The 17,177-nt window shown below is 51.0% G+C and overlaps 1 protein-coding gene across 2 annotated transcripts in view; it reads left to right on the forward strand.

Annotated features, from left to right (window-relative positions):
* DCAF8 (DDB1 and CUL4 associated factor 8) overlaps positions 1-17,177 on the forward strand; it is a 35,357-nt gene that overhangs the window by 4,774 nt on the left and 13,406 nt on the right. For both annotated transcript variants that reach the window (XM_074529401.1, XM_074529400.1), the window contains exons 3-10: positions 461-530; positions 1,640-1,980; positions 4,096-4,401; positions 5,776-5,916; positions 9,049-9,143; positions 13,541-13,651; positions 15,283-15,355; positions 16,560-16,617. In XM_074529401.1, the coding sequence (XP_074385502.1) occupies positions 482-530; positions 1,640-1,980; positions 4,096-4,401; positions 5,776-5,916; positions 9,049-9,143; positions 13,541-13,651; positions 15,283-15,355; positions 16,560-16,617 (1,174 nt within the window). In that variant the 5' untranslated portion in view covers positions 461-481. The remainder of the gene's footprint in view (positions 1-460; positions 531-1,639; positions 1,981-4,095; positions 4,402-5,775; positions 5,917-9,048; positions 9,144-13,540; positions 13,652-15,282; positions 15,356-16,559; positions 16,618-17,177) is intronic.

The following is a 17,177-nucleotide window of genomic DNA, read 5'->3' on the forward strand; positions in this document are numbered from 1 at the left end:
CCAATGTCCCCAATGTCCCCGTGTGTCCTCATGTCCCCAATGTCCCCCTGTCCCCAATGTCCCTGTGTGTCCCCATGTCCCCAGTCCTCAATGTCCCCAATGTCCCCCTGTCCCCAATGTCCCTGTGTGTCCCCATGTCCCCAATGTCCCCAATGTCCCTGTGTGTCCCCATGTCCTCTCATGTCCCCAGTGTCCCTGTGTGTCCCCATGTCCCCAATGTCCCCAATGTCCCCATGTCCTCTCGTGTCCCCAGTGTCCCCAATGTCCCTGTGTGTCCTCATGTCCCCAATGTCCTCAATGTCCCCAATGTCCCCCTGTCCCCAATGTCCCTGTGTGTCCCCATGTCCCCCTGTCCCCAGTGTCCCTGTGTGTCCCCATGTCCCCAATGTCCTCAATGTCCCCAATGTCCCTGTGTGTCCCCAATGTCCCCAATGTCCCCAATGTCCCCGTGTCCCCGCAGGGATTCCCGTGGCAGGCGGTGATGTCGGACAAGGGCGGCAGCATGGACGGCAGGACGGACATTGTCAACGGTGAGGGGACAGCTGGGGACAGCCTGGGGACAGCTGGGGACAGCTGGGGTGGCAGTGGAGCTGGCAGGGTGACAGTGATGGGGATGGGCTGGCAGCGAGGGTGACAGCGAGGGTGCCAAGGGTGGCAGCAATGGTGACAAAGTGACTGTGGTGATGACAGTGATGGTGACAAAGTGACAGCAGTGGTGATAGGATGGTGCCAGGGTGTCGGCGCAGGTGCCAGCCATGGTGCCACCACGCTGTCCCCATGTCCCCCTGTCCCCTCAGCCTGGCCAGCAGCCCCGAGGACATGTCAGCCCAGGAGGGCTGGTGTCACTGAGCTGTCCCCATGGCAGTGTGGTGACACTGGTGACACTGTGATGTCCCTGTGCCAGTCTCACACTGGTGACACTGATGTCCCCTGTCCCCAGGCAGCCTGTCCAGCAGCCCCGAGGACATGTCAGCCGAGGAGGGCTGGTGTCACTGCAATAGCCCCATGTCCCCATGGCAGTGTGACACTGGTGACACTGTGTGATCCTCTGTTCCCAGGCAGTGTGGTGACACTGGTGGCACTGTGCTGTCCCCATGGTGACACTGTGATGTCCCCTGTCCCCAGGCAGCCTGTCCAGCAGCCCTGAGGACATGTCAGCCGAGGAGGGCTGGTGTCACTGAGCTGTCCCCATGGCAGTGTGACACTGGTGGCACTGCCATACTCCCATGTCCCCATGGCAGTGTGACACTGGTGACAGTGTAATGTCCCCTGTCCCCAGGCAGCCTGTCCAGCAGCCCTGATGACATCAGCTGAGGAGGGCCATGCTGTCCCCATGGTGTCACTGTTAATGTCCCCTGTTCCCAGGCAATGTGGTGACACTGGTGGCACTGTGCTGTCCCCGTGTCCCCATGGTGGCACTGTGCTGTCCCCATGGTGACAGTGTCCCCATGTCCCCCTGTCCCCAGGCAGCCTGTCCAGCAGCCCTGAGGACATGTCAGCTGAGGAGGGCCGGTGTCACTGTGATGTCCCATGGTGTCACTGTTAATGTCCCCTGTTCCCAGGCAGTATGGTGACACTGGTGGCACTGTCCCCATGTCCCTGTCCCCATGGTGACACCCTGGTGTCCCCCTGTCCCCAGGCAGCCTGTCCAGCAGCCCTGAGGACATGTCAGCCGAGGAGGGCCGCGAGACGTCCTCGGGCATCGAGGTGGAGGCGTCCGACCTGAGCCTGAGCCTGACGGGCGACGACGCCGGGGCCGCGCGGGGCCGCGCCAGCGACAGCGACAGCTCCGGGGACAAGGACAGCGACAGCATGGACGACACCGGCCACTACTCCATCCCCGAGGAGCCCCGGCACGATGAGGACGAGGAGGAGGAGGAGGAGGAGGAGGAAGAGCCCCGTGCCCGGCGCAGGGCCCCCCGCAAGCGGCCGCCCCACGAGCGCGACTCGTCCGACGAGGAGCAGGCGCTGGAGGACTGGGTGGCTGCTGCTTCTGGCACTTCCTGGGGCTGGGGGGGAAAGAGGTCCTAAAAGAGGTCCTAAAAGAGGTTTGAAAGAGGTTTAAAAGAGGTTTAAATGAGGTTTAAAAGAGGTTTAAATGAGGTTTTAAATGAGGTTTTAAAAGAGATTTTAAGTGAGGTTTTAGAGGATTTTACTCCATAGTGAGGCACAGGGTGTTCCATAGTGAGACATTGGGTGGCTGCTGCTTCTGGCACTTAGAGGGGCTGGGGGGAAAGAGGTTTAAAAGAGGTCCTAAAAAAGGTTTAAAAGAAGTTTAAATGAGGTTTAAAAGAAGTTTAAATGAGGTTTTAAATGAGGTCTTAAATGAGGTTTTAAAAGAGATTTTAAGTGAGGTTTTAGAGGGTTTTACTCCATAGTGAGACACTGGAGATGTAAAACTGGGTGGCCTCTGCTCTGTCACTAACACAGAGGCTCAGGAGGGAAAGGGGTTTAAAAGAGGTTTAAAATTAGGGTTAAAATGAGGTTTTGAATGAGGTTTTAAATGAGGTTTTAAAAGAGATTTTAAGTGAGGTTTTAGAGGGGTTTATTCCATAGTGAGGCACAGGGTGTTCCATAGTGAGCCATTGGGTGGCTGCTGCTTCTGGCACTTACAGGGGCTGGGGGGGAAGAGGTTTAAAAGAGGTCCTAAAAGAGGTTTAAAAGAGGTCCTAAAAGAGGTTTAAATGAGGTTTTGAATGAGGTTTTAAATGAGGTTTTAAAAGAGATTCTAAGTGAGGATTTTATTCCGTAGTGAGGCGCAGGGTGTTCCATAGTGAGACATTGGGTGGCTGCTGCTTTTGGCACTTACAGGGGCTGGGGGTAAGACGTTTAAAAGAGGTCCTAAAAGAGGTTTAAATGAGGTTTTGAATGAGGTTTTAAAAGAGATTTTAAGTGAGGATTTTATTCCATAGTGAGGCGCAGGGTGTTCCATAGTGAGACCTTGGGTGGCTGCTGCTTCTGGCACTTACAGGGGGATGAGGGGGAAAGAGGTTTAAAAGAGGTCCTAAAAGAGGTTTAAATGAGGTTTTAAAAGAGATTTTAAGTGAGGTTAAAATTAGAGGATTTTATTCCATAGTGAGGAAAAGAGGTTTAAAAGAGGTCTTAAAAGAGGTCCTAAAAGAGGTTTAAAAGAGGTCCTAAAAAAGGTTTAAAAGAAGTTTAAATGAGGTTTAAAATGAGGTTTTAAATGGGGTTTTAAAAGAGGTTGGATGACATTGACCAAGAGACATTGGGTGGCTGCTGCTTCTGGCACTTACAGGGGATCTGGGGGGGAAAGAGGCTTAAAAGAGGTCCTAAAAGAGGTTTAAATGAGGTTTTAGAGGATTTTATTCCATAGTGAGACACAGGAGATGTAAAACTGGGTGGTTGTTGATGTTCTCCATAAAAACAGAGGAAGTTTTCACACTTGATTGTGGAAGGGCACCCTACAATAACATTGGGGTGACTCTAAACACATGTGACCCTACAGTAACTTTGGTTTTCTCTGTAAAACCAGAAAATTTTCTCACTTTATTACAAAAGTAACAGATAAAACTGCCTAATCACCAGCAGCTAACCCCTTTAACAGATGAATTAATTAATTAATGCACCCCTGTGTCCCCAGGTGGCCTCAGAGACATGGGCGTTACTGTGGCCGCCATCTTGGGTGACCCTGCAGTAACTTTGGTTTTCCCACTTTATTATGGAAGGTGATCCTGTCTAATCACTGAACTGATTAATTAATGCACCCCTGTGTCCCCAGGTGCCCTCAGAGACATGGGCACTGCTATGGCCGCCATCTTGGGTGACCCTACAGTAACTTTGGTTTTCTCTAAAAACTGAGCAAGTTTTTCCACTTTATTATGGAAGGCGATCCTGTGTAATCACTGAATTGATTAATTAATGCACCCCTGTGTCCCTCCCAGTTAATTAATGCACACCCATGTCCCCAGGTCGCCTCAGAGATGTGGGCGCTGCCGCGGCCGCCATCTTGGGTGACCCTACAGTAACTTTGGTTTTCCCTAAAAACTAAGAAAGTTTTTCCGCTTTATTATGGAAGGCGATCCTGTGTAATCACTGAACTGATTAATTAATGCACCCCTGTGTCCCTCCCAGGTGGCCTCGGAGACATGGGCGCTGCCGCGGCCGCGCTGGCGGGCGATCCCGGCGCTGCGGCAGCGCCAGCTGGGCGGTTGCTCGCGGTTCGTGGCTCAGGCCTGCGGCGCCCGGCTCTTCGTGCAGAAATTCCGGCTGCAGCACGGCCTGGAGGGGCACACGGGCTGCGTGAACACGCTGCACTTCAACCAGAGGGGCACCCGCCTGGCCAGCGGCAGCGACGACCTCAAGGTGCTGGTGTGGGACTGGCTGAGGCGCCGGCCCGTGCTGCAGTTCGACAGCGGGCACAAGAGCAACGTCTTCCAGGTGGGCATTGGGTTTTGGGGTGGCATCCCAAAGGGAGGATGCCAGGATGTGGTATCTGGATGGGTTTCCCAAAGTTTGTGGGTGTTGGTTTAGGTGCGTTCAAAAATTTGTCGTTCTAAGGGTTCTTTTTTAGGGTGGGAGAGAGGGTGGCAGAAAATCCCAAAGGGGTGTCTCGGGATCCGTCATCTCAGTGGGTTTCCCAAGGTTTGTGGGTGTTTGTTCAGGTGGTCTAAAATTTGGTGTTCTAAGGGTTCCTGTTTGGGGTGGGAGTGGGTCCCAGGAACAGCTGAGCTGGGCTAGGAAATCCTTGGGAAAGAGTCTGGGAACAGGTCCCCAAATCCTGCAGATTGACCCCCAAATCCCACAGATTGACCCCCAAATCCTGCAGATTGATGCCCCAAATCCCACAGATTGACCCCCAAATCCTGCAGATTGATGCCCCAAATCCCACAGATTGACCCCCAAATCCTGCAGATTGATGCCCCAAATCTCACAGATTGACCCCCAAATCCCACAGATTGACCCCCAAATCCCACAGATTGACCCCCAAATCCTGCAGATTGACCCCCAAATCCCACAGATTGATGCCCCAAATCCCACAGATTGACCCCCAAATCCCACAGATTGATGCCCCAAATCCTGCAGATTGATGCCCCAAATCCTACAGATTGACCCCCAAATCCCACAGATTGACCCCCAAATCCCACAGATTGACCCCCAAATCCCACAGATTGACCCCCAAATCCCACAGATTGACCCCCAAATCCCACAGATTGATGCCCCAAATCCCACAGATTGACCCCCAAATCCCACAGATTGATGCCCCAAATCCCACAGATTGACCCCCAAATCCCACAGATTGACCCCCAAATCCCGCAGATTGATGCCCCAAATCCTACAGATTGACCCCCAAATCCCACAGATTGATGCCCCAAATCCCACAGATGTTCCCTAAAATTCATCATCCTAAAGGGTTCCTGTTTGGGGTGGGAGTGGGTCCCAGGAACAGCTGACCTGGGCCAGGGAATGCTTGGGAAAGGATCTGGGAACAGGTCCCCAAATCCCACAGACTGACAGTCCAATCCTGAGAGAACTTGGGATGATCTCTGGGAGAATGTGGGATGATTCCTGAGAGAATTTGGGATGATCCCTGGGACATTTTGGGATGATACCCAGGGGAGAGTTTGGAACAATTCCCAAGAGAACTGGGACAGTTCCCACAACACCTGGGACAACTCCCAGAACAATCCCACCAATTCCCCCCATCCCTTCCCCCTCCCACCTCCTCTGCGATTCCCCCTTTCCTTCCCCTCTCCCCCCACCATTCTCCTGTCCCTTTTTCCCACTTTTTCCCACTTTTCCCCAATTTTCCAGGCCAAGTTCCTGCCCAACAGTGGTGACTCCACGCTGGCCATGTGTGCCCGGGACGGGCAGGTGCGCGTGGCCGAGCTCTCGGCCACCCAGTGCTGCCGCAGCACCAAGCGCGTGGCCCAGCACAAGGGGGCTTCCCACAAGGTGAGGGGGGGCTTGGGATTGCCAAATTCTGGGATTTGGGGTGCTTAGGATTTGGGGATGGCAAATTCTGGAATTTGGGGTGCTTGGGAATGGGGGAATGGGCTGGAAATGGGGTGGGAGCAGGGGATGTCACCACCCAGTGACACGCAGTGCTGTCACAGCACCGAGTGCGTGGCCCAGCACAAGGGGGCTTCCCACAAGGTGAGGGGGGGCTTGGGATTTCCAAATCCCGGGATTTGGGGTGCTTGGGATTTGGGAATGGCAAATCCTGGGATTTGGGGTGCTTGGGAATGGGCTGGAAATGGGGTGGGAGCAGGGGATGTCACCACCCAGTGACACGCAGTGCTGTCACAGCACCGAGCGCGTGGCCCAGCACAAGGGGGCTTCCCACAAGGTGAGGGATTGCCAAATCATGGGATTTGGGGTGCTTGGGGTGCTTGGGATTTGGGGATGGCAAATCCTGGGATTTGGGGTGCTTGGGAATGGGGGAATGGGCTGGAAATGGGGTGGGAGCAGGGGATGTCACCACCCAGTGACACGCAGTGCTGTCACAGCACCGAGTGCGTGGCCCAGCACAAGGGAGCTTCCCACAAGGTGAGGGGGGGTTTGGGATTTCCAAATCCTGGAATTTGGGGTGCTTGGGGTGCCTGGGATTTGGGGATGGCAAATCCTGGGATTTGGGGTGCTTGGGAATGGGGGAATGGGCTGGAAATGGGGTGGGAGCAGGGGATGTCACCACCTAGTGACACACAGTGCTGTCACAGCACCGAGTGTGTGGCCCAGCACAAGGGGGCTTCCCACAAGGTGAGGGATTGCCAAATCCTGGGATTTGGGGTGCTTGGGGTGCCTGGGATTTAGGAATGGCAAATCCTGGGATTTGGGGTGCTTGGGAATGGGGGAACACAGTGGGAATGGGGTGGGAGCAGGGGATGTCACCACCCAGTGACACACAGTGCTGTCACAGCACCGAGTGTGTGGCCCAGCACAAGGGGGCTTCCCACAAGGTGAGGGGGGGCTTGGGATTGCCAAATTCTGGGATTTGGGGTGCTTGGGATTTGGGAATGGGAAATCCTGGGATTTGGGGTGCTTGGGAATGGGGGAATGGGCTGGGAGCAGGGGATGTCACCACTCAGTGACAGCAGTGCTGTCGCAGCACCGAGCGCGTGGCCCAGCACAAGGGGGCTTCCCACAAGGTGAGGGGGGCTTGGGATTTCCAAATCCCAGGATTTGGGGTGCTTGGGATTTGGGAATGGCAAATCCTGGGATTTGGGGTGCTTGGCAATGGGAAAATGGGCTGGGAATGGTGTCGGGATGTCACCACCCAGTGCTGTCACAGCACCGAGTGCATGGCCCAGCACAAGGGAGCTTCCCATGAGGTGAGGGGGGGTTTGGGATTGCCAAATCCTGGGATTTGGGGTGCTCGGGGTGCTTGGGATTTGGGGATGGCAAATCCTGGGAATTTGGGGTTCTTGGGAATGGGGGAATGGGCTGGAAATGGGGTGGGAGCAGGGGATGTCACCACCCAGTGACACCCAGTGCTGTCACAGCACCGAGTGCGTGGCCCAGCACAGGGGGGCTTCCCACAAGGTGAGGGGGGGTTTGGGATTGCCAAATCCCGGGATTTGGGGTGCTTAGGATTTGGGAATGGCATATCCTGGGATTTGGGGTGCTTGGGAATGGGCTGGAAATGGGGTGGGAGCAGGGGATGTCACCAACCAGTGGCACACAGTGCTGTCACAGCACCGAGTGCGTGGCCCAGCACAAGGGGGCTTCCCATGAGGTGAGGGATTGCCAAATCCTGGGATTTGGGGTGCTTGGGATGCTTGGGATTTGGGGATGGCAAATCCTGGGATTTGGGGTGCTTGGGAATGGGGGAATGGGCTGGAAATGGGGTGGGAGCAGGGGATGTCACCACCTAGTGACACCCAGTGCTGTCACAGCACCGAGCACGTGGCCCAGCACAAGGGAGCTTCCCACAAGGTGAGGGGGGGCTTGGGATTGCCAAATCCCGGGATTTGGGGTGCTTGGGATTTGGGAATGGCAAATTCTGGAATTTGGGGTGCTTGGGAATGGGGGAATGGGCTGGAAATGGGGTGGGAGCAGGGGATGTCACCACCCAGTGACACCCAGTGCTGTCACAGCACCGAGTGCATGGCCCAGCACAAGGGGGCTTCCCACAAGGTGAGGAGGGGTTTGGGATTGCCAAATCCTGGAATTTGGGGTGCTTGGGGTGCTTGGGATTTGGGGATGGCAAATCCTGGGACTTGGGGTGCTTGGCAATGGGGGAACACAGTGGGAATGGGGTGGGAGCAGGGGATGTCACCACAGAGGTGACAGAGTTGTCACAGCACTGAGCCCTGCACAAGGGAGCTTCCCACAAGGTGAGGGGGATCCCAGGAATGCCAAATCCTGGGAATGGCAAATCCTGGGAATGGCAAATCCTGGGAATGCCAAATCCTGGGAATGGCAAATCCTGGGAATGGCAAATCCTGGGAATGCCAAATCCTGGGAATGGCAAATCCTGGGAATGGCAAATCCTGGGAATGCCAAATCCTGGGAATGGCAAATCCTGGGAATGCCAAATCCTGAGAGTGCCAAATCCTGGGAATGCCAAATCCTGAGAGTGCCAAATCCTGGGAATTGCAAATCCTGGGAATGGCAAATCCTGAGAGTGCCAAATCCTGGGAATGCCAAATCCTGGGAATGCCAAATCCTGAGAGTGCCAAATCCTGGGAATGCCAAATCCTGGGAATGCCAAATCCTGAGAATGCCAAATCCTGGGAATGCCAAATCCTGGGAATGCCAAATCCCAGGATTTGGGGTGCCTGGGAATGGGGGAACCCAGTGGGAATGGTGGGGGCATCACCTGGGACATCACCACACAGGTAAGAAGGGTGGGTTTAGCTACTCAGCTCCATTAAAATCCAGGAATTTTGAGATTTTCTCACTTTTTGGGTGCAATTCAGACCCTTGGCTGTGTTGTTGTCCCTATGATGTCACCCAGATGACATCACTGCAGTTCAGAACAGGACTCCCCATACCTGGGGTTTTTCCAGGTGGATTTTCCTGGTTTTTGGGATTTTTGGGAGTTATTCTCACTGTTTTTTTCCCTTTTTTTTCCCCCAATCCCAGCTGGCGCTGGAGCCGGACTCGCCCTGCACGTTCCTGTCTGCGGGGGAGGACGCCGTGGTCTTCACCATCGACCTGCGGCAGGACCGGCCCGCCTCGTGAGTGAGGGGAAATTGGGAATTCTGAGGGGAAAATTGGGAATTCTGAGGGAAAAATGGGAAATTCTGAGGGGAAAAGTGGGAATTCTGAGTGGGAAGTGGGAATCCTGTGGGAAAAAATGGGGATTTGAGGTGGGAAGTGGGGGTTCGATCGACCTGTGGCAGGACCGGCCTGCCTCGTGAGTGAGGGGAAAGTGGGAATCCTGAGGGGAAATTGGGAATTCTGAGGGGAAAAGTGGGAATTCTGAGGGGAAAAGTGGGAATTCTGAGTGGGAAATCAGGAATTCTGGGTGGGAAATGGGAATCCTGTGGGAAAAAATGGGGATTTGAGATGGGAAATGGGGATCCCATTGACCTGCGGCAGGACCGGCCTGCCTTGTGAGTGAGGGGAAAATTGGGAATTCTGAGGGGAAAATTGGGAATTCTGAGGGGAAAATTGGGAATTCTGAGGGAAAAAGTGGGAATTCTGAGGGGAAAAGTGGGAATTCTGAGGGGAAAAAGTGGGAATTCTGAGGGGAAAAAGTGGGAATTCTGAGTGGGAAGTGGGAATCCTGTGGGAAAAAATGGGGATTTGAGATGGGAAATGGGGATCCCATTGACCTGCGGCAGGACTGGCCTGCCTCGTGAGTGAGGGGAAAAGTAGGAATTCTGAGGAAAAAAATGGGAATTCTGAGGGGAAAAACAGGGGATTTGGGGTGGGAAATGGGGATTCGATCAACCTGTGGCAGGACCGGCCCACCTCATGAGTGAGGGGAAAAGTGGGAATTCTGAGGGGAAAAGTGGGAATTCTGAGTGGGAAATGGGAATCCTGTGGGAAAAAATGGGGATTTGGGGTGGGAAGTGGGGATTCGATCCACCTGCGGCAGGATCGGCCTGCCTCATGAGTGAGGGGAAATTGGGAATTCTGAGGGGAAAATTTGGAATTCTGAGGGGAAAAGTAGGAATTCTGAGGAAAAAAATGGGAATTCTGAGGGGAAAACCAGGAATTCTGGATGAGAAATGGGAATTCTGGGGGAAAAACAGGGGATTTGGGTTGGGAAATGGGGATTCGATCAACCTGCGGCAGAACCGGCCTGCCTCGTGAGTGAGGGGAAAATTTGGAATTTTGAGGGGAAAATTTGGAATTTTGAGGGGAAAATTTGGAATTCTGAGGGGAAAAGTGGGAATTCTGAGGGGAAAAAGTGGGAATTCTGAGTGGGAAGTGGGAATCCTATGGGAAAAAATGGGGATTTGGGGTGGGAAGTGGGGATTCGATCCACCTGAGGCAGGATCGGCCCGCCTCGTGAGTGAGGGGAAATTGGGAATTCTGAGGGGAAAATTTGGAATTCTGAGGGGAAAAGTGGGAATTCTGAGGGGAAAAGTGGGAATTCTGAGTGGGAAATCAGGAATTCTGAGTGGGAAGTGGGAATCCTGTGGGAAAAAATGGGGATTTGAGGTGGGAAGTGGGGATTCGATCAACCTGCGGCAGGACCGGCCCACCTCATGAGTGAGGGGAAAAGTGGGAATTCTGAGGGGAAAAGTGGGAATTCTGAGGGGAAAAAGTGGGAATTCTGAGGGAAAAGTGGGAATTCTGAGGGGAAAAGTGGGAATTCTGAGGGAAAAGTGGGAATTCTGAGGGGAAAAGTGGGAATTCTGAGTGGGAAGTGGGAATCCTGTGGGAAAAAAATGGGGATTTGGGGTGGGAAATGGAGATTCCATTGGTCTGAAGTAGGATTGGCCCCCCTCACAAGTGACCAGAAAATTGGGAATTCTGAGGGGAAAATTGGGAATTGTGAGGGAAAATTTGAGAATTCTGAAGGGAAAAATGGGAATTCTGTGCAGGAAATGATGAATTCTGGGTGGGAAATGGGAAGAAGTGGGTTTTGGGAAAAAAATCAGGGTTTTTTTTTTTTGGGAAATCCGGGATTTTTTGGGGAAATCATTTTATTTTTGTGGGGAAAATGGGTTGAGTTTTTTTTTTTTCAAAATGGAGATTTTTTGCAGAAAATTTGATATGTTTTGTGAAAACATGAATATTTTTGGGGAAAAATGATTTTTTTTGAAAATGAATTTTTTGGGGGGGGGAATAAATTAACTTTTTTGGTGGGGGAAAGCAGGTTGGTTTTTTGGGAAAAAACCACTGTTTTCTGAGGAAGAAACTTGTTTATGAGGAAAATCAGGGACTTCTGAGCAAAACCTGATTATTTTTAGAGGGAAAATCAATGGGTTTTGGTGGGAAAAGCAGGGATTTTTTCAGGAAAAAGCAGTTTTTTCTATCTCCCTGTGTTTTTCCAAGCCTCTGGGCTGTCATTCCGGAGGCTGATCCAGCCCAAATCCCAGGGTTTCATAACCAGGACGAGCCCTTTAATCCCTGATCCCTCCGGAATCCGTGGCTGGAGCTGATCCCAACCCCCTCCCTGGGCTGGATCCTTCTGGAATTCTCACCCTGACAGAGCCAACCTCAAATTTCCCCTCATGGAATGGCCCAAATTCCCTGAAATCCCAGCTGTTTTCAGGGATTTTTTTTGGAAAAATGGGGGAACTTTTTTGGGGAAAAAAAAAAATGGGGATTTTGGGGGAAAAATTAGGATGTTGGGGGGAGTAATGGGGATTTTAGTGGGGGGAATGGTAGACAGGAAAATGAGGATTCTGTCAAAAATTGGAAGTTTTTTTTTTTGAAAAATGGGAATTTGATGGGGGAAACAGGCAGGATTTGGGAAATAACAGGTGGAGTTAGGGGAAAAATCTGGGAAATCACATTTCCCTTGAGAATTCCCTGTCCTTTGGGCAGGATCCCTTTGGAATTTCACCCTGATGGAGCCAAACCTGAATATTTCCCTCCTGGAATGCCCCAAATTCCCACAAATCCTGGCTGGTTTTAGGGAAAAACTCCCCCAAATCCAATTTTCCCTTGGGAAATTGCCAACCTCAGGATCATTCCCTACCCTCATTTTACCCAAATCCTGCTGATTTTGGGGGATTTTCTCCATTGGGAATTCCCACTCCTGGTTTGGGCTGGGATTTGGTGGGGGGGGGGATCTGAGGGAATTTGGGCTGGGATTTGGAGGAATTTGGGCTGGAATTGGGGCTGGGATTTGGGGGAATTTGGGCTGGAATTTGGGGAAATTTGGGCTGGAATTGGGGCTGGGATTTGGGGGAATTGGGGCTGGGATTTGGGGGAATTTGGGGCGATTTGGGCTGAGATTGGGGCTGGGATTTGGGGGAATTTGGGCTGGAATTTGGGGAAATTTGGGCTGGGATTGGTGCTGGAATTTGGGCTGGGATTGATGCTGGGATTTGGGGAAATTTGGGCTGGAATTGGTGCTGGAATTCGGGAAATTTGGGCTGGAATTGGTGCTGGGATTTGGGGGAATTTGGGCTGGAATTGGTGCTGGGATTTGGGGGAATTTGGGCTGGGATTGGGGCTGGGATTTGGGCTGGGATTTGGGGAAATTTGGGCTGGAATTGGGCTGGGATTTGGGGGAATTTGGGCTGGGATTTGGAGGAATTGGTGCTGGAATTTGGAGGAATTGGTGCTGGAATTTGGGGAAATTTGGGCTGGGATTGGTGCTGGGATTTGGGGGAATTTGGGCTGGGATTGGGGCTGGGATTTGGGGGAATTTGGGCTGGAATTTGGGGAAATTTGGGCTGGAATTGGGGCTGGGATTTGGGGGAATTTGGGCTGGAATTTGGGGAAATTTGGGCTGGGATTGGTGCTGGAATTTGGGCTGGGATTGATGCTGGGATTTGGGGAAATTTGGGCTGGAATTGGTGCTGGAATTCGGGAAATTTGGGCTGGAATTGGTGCTGGGATTTGGGGGAATTTGGGCTGGAATTGGTGCTGGGATTTGGGGGAATTTGGGCTGGGATTGGGGCTGGGATTTGGGCTGGGATTTGGGGAAATTTGGGCTGGAATTGGGCTGGGATTTGGGGGAATTTGGGCTGGGATTTGGAGGAATTGGTGCTGGAATTTGGAGGAATTGGTGCTGGAATTTGGGGAAATTTGGGCTGGGATTGGTGCTGGGATTTGGGGGAATTTGGGCTGGGATTGGTGCTGGGATTTGGGGGAATTTGGGCTGGGATTGGTGCTGGAATTTGGGGGAATTTGGGCTGGGATTGGTGCTGGGATTTGGGGGAATTTGGGCTGGGATTTGGAGGAATTGGTGCTGGGATTTGGAGGAATTGGTGCTGGAATTTGGGGGAATTTGGGCTGGGATTGGTGCTGGGATTTGGGGGAATTTGGGCTGGGATTGGTGCTGGGATTTGGGGGAATTGGGGTTGGAATTGGGGCTGGAATTTGGGGGAATTTGGGCTGGAATTGGTGCTGGGATTTGGGGGAATTTGGGCTGGGATTTGGGATGGAATTTGGGCTGGGATTTGGGCTGGGATTTTTGCCTGATCCCAATGATTTTTCCCAGGAAATTGGTGGTGACAAAGGAGAAGGAGAAGAAGGTCGGGCTCTACACCATCTTTGTCAACCCTGCCAACACCTCCCAGTTCGCTGTGGGCGGCCGTGACCAGTTCGTGAGGTGGGGCCAAACTGGGAGCACTGGGAGAGCCCAAATCCAGGATTTTCCCATCCCAAATCCAGGATTTTCCCATCCCAAATTCAGGAATTTCCCATCCCAAATCCAGAGATTTCCCATCCCAAATCCACAAATTTCCCCATCCCAAATCCAGGAATTTCCCCATCCCAAATCCAGGAATTTCCCATCCCAAATCCAGGAATTTCCCCATCCCAAATCCACAAATTTCCCATCCCAAATCCAGAGATTTTCCATCCCAAATCCAGGAATTTCCCCATCCCAAATCCAGGAATTTCCCCATCCCAAATCCAGAGATTTCCCTATCCCAAATCCAGGAATTTCCCCATCCCAAATCCAGAGATTTCCCATCCCAAATCCAGGAATTTCTCCATCCCAAATCCAGGAATTCCCCCATCCCAAATCCAGGAATTTCCCATCCCAAATCCAGAGATTTCCCATCCCAAATCCAGGAATTTCCCCATCCCAAATCCACAAATTTCCCATCCCAAATCCAGGAATTTCCCCATTCCCAAATCCAGGAATTTCCCATCCCAAATCCAGGAATTTCCCATCCCAAATCCAGGAATTTCCCATCCCAAATCCAGAGATTTCCCATCCCAAATCCAGGAATTTCCCCATCCCAAATCCAGGAATTTCCCCATCCCAAATCCAGGAATTTCCCCTCCCAAATCCAGGAATTTCCCCATCCCAAATCCAGGAATTTTCCATCCCAAATCCACAAATTTCCCATCCCAAATCCAGGAATTTCCCCATCCCAAATCCAGGAATTTCCCATCCCAAATCCAGGAATTTCCCCATCCCAAATCCAGGAATTTCCCATCCCAAATCCAGAGATTTCCCATCCCAAATCCAGGAATTTCCCATCCCAAATCCAGGAATTTCCCCATCCCAAATCCAGGAATTCCCCCATCCCAAATCCAGGAATTTCTCCATCCCAAATCCAGGAATTTCCCATCCCAAATCCAGAGATTTCCCCATCCCAAATCCAGGAATTCCCCCATCCCAAATCCAGAGATTTCCCTTCCAAAATCCAGGAATTTCCCATCCCAAATCCAGGAATTGCCCCATCCCAAATCCAGGAATTTCCCATCCCAAATCCAGGAATTTCCCATCCCAAATCCAGGAATTTCCCCATCCCAAATCCAGGAATTCTCCATCCCAAATCCAGGAATTTCCCATCCCAAATCCAGAGATTTCCCTTCCAAAATCCAAGAATTTCCCCATCCCAAATCCAGGAATTTCCCGTCCAAAATCCAGAGATTTCCCTTCCAAAATCCAGGAATTTCTAATCCAAAATTCAGGGATTCCCAAATCTGCCTTTTTCCCAAATCCCCAATTTTCCCTTCCCAAATCCAGGACTGGGAACCAACACAGAATTCCAGGGAATTTTTAGATGGAATTTTGACCATGGGAATGTTTTTTTCTGCCCCAGATCCCAAGGGAATTTTAGGATGAAATTTTGGCTATGGGAACAACATTCCTTCATAAAATCCCAGGGAATTCTAGGATGGAATTTTGAGCTCTGGGATCTCAGAATGGGAATTTTAGGGATAAAAAAAAACCTCCCTGGAATGAATCCAACCTTTTTTTTTAATTTTTTATTTTTCCTGCAGGATTTATGATCAGAGGAAAATCGATGAGAACGAGAACAACGGAGTCCTGAAGAAATTCTGCCCTCACCACCTGGTACTGGGGATACTGGGAGGGAACTGGGAGGGAACTGGAGCACTGGAATCACCCCAGAGCAATCCCATGGGAAATCTGGCTGGAAAAACCCAGGAAGAGAAAAATTTCTCCCAGAAATTTTTATTTTTGTTGGGTTTTTTTTTGCCCCTCAATCACAATTTTTTAAATCCTCATCTGGGAGTTTAACACTCAGAATTCCCAGGAAAAGGGGCTGGATCTGAGCTTTTTCCCAATTTTTCCCAATTTTCCCCACTTTTCCCCACTTTTCCCACCTTTCCCCACTTTTCCCCACTTTTTCCCATTTTTCCCAATTTTTACCAATTTTTCCCACTTTCCCCCACTTTTCCCCACTTTATCCCACTTTTTCCCACTTTTCCCACTTTTCCCCACTTTTCCCACTTTTCCCCACTTTTCCTCACTTTTCCCCACTTTTCCCCACTTTTTCCCACTTTTCCCCACTTTTTCCCAATTTTCCCCACTTTTCCCCACTTTTCCCCACTTTTCCCCACTTTTCCCCACTTTTCCCCACTTTTCCCCACTTTTCCCCACTTTTCCCACTTTTTCCCAATTTTCCCACTTTTCCCCACTTTTCCCCCCTTTTCCCCCCTTTTCCCCACTTTTCCCCACTTTTCCCCACTTTTCCCCACTTTTCCCCACTTTTCCCCACTTTTCCCCACTTTTTCCCACTTTTTCCCACTTTTTCCCACTTTTCCCCACTTTTCCCCACTTTTCCCCACTTTTCCCCACTTTTCCCCACTTTTTCCCACTTTTTCCCAATTTTCCCCACTTTTCCCAATTTTTCCCACTTTCTCCCAATTTTTCCCACTTTCTCCCACTTTTCCCACTTTTCCCACTTTTCCCCACTTTTCCCCACTTTTCCCCACTTTTCCCAATTTTTCCCACTTTTCCCCACTTTTCCCCAATTTTTCCCACTTTTTCCCACTTTTCCCCAATTTTCCCCACTTTTCCCACTTTTTCCCACTTTTTCCCACTTTTCCCCACTTTTTCGCAAATTTTCCCACTTTTCCCCACTTTTCCCCATTTTTCCCCACTTTTCCACTTTTCCCCACTTTCCCCATTTTTCCCACTTTTCCCCACTTTTCCCACTTTTCCCACTTTTCCCACTTTTCCCCACTTTTCCCCAATTTCCCCCAATTTTTCCCAATTTTTCCCAATTTTTCCCAATTTTTCCCATTTTTTCCAGGTGAACTGTGAGTCCAAAGCCAACATCACCTGCCTGGTCTACAGCCACGATGGCTCAGGTGAGTCCAGGTGGGAATTTGGGAATTCTGAGTGGTCCCACTCCCTCAAACCCCCTCATTTCCCACCAAAAAAAAATCAATTTTCCCCCAAAAATACCCATTTTCCTAAACCCCACCTGTTTATCCTCAAACAAACACCTCTTATCCCAGAAAACTGACTTTCCCCCCAAAATTCCAAAATAAAAATAATTTCCCCCCCAAAAAAACCCTGTTGAGCTCCAGACCCTCCTGGTTTTCCTCATTTTCCTCCTGTTTTTTCAATTTTCCTCCCATTTTTTCCCATTTTCCCCTTCTCCCCATTTTTTCCCTTTTCCCCATTTCCCTGCTGCTTTTTTCCCATCTTCCCACTGTTTTTTCCCATTTTCCTGGTATTTTTCTTTGATTCTCCCCCATTTATTCCCCATTTATTTCCTTCATTCCTCCCCTTTTTTTTTCTATTTTTCCCCCATTTATTCCCATTTCTCCCTCTTTATTCCCATTTTCCTGTGTTTATTCCCAATTTCCCCCCATTTATTCCCCTCCTGTTTTTTCCCCAATTTCCCCCATGTGTTTATTCCCAT

Source organism: Zonotrichia albicollis, chromosome 30, assembly GCF_047830755.1.
Source record: "Zonotrichia albicollis isolate bZonAlb1 chromosome 30, bZonAlb1.hap1, whole genome shotgun sequence".
NCBI lineage: Eukaryota > Metazoa > Chordata > Aves > Passeriformes > Passerellidae > Zonotrichia > Zonotrichia albicollis.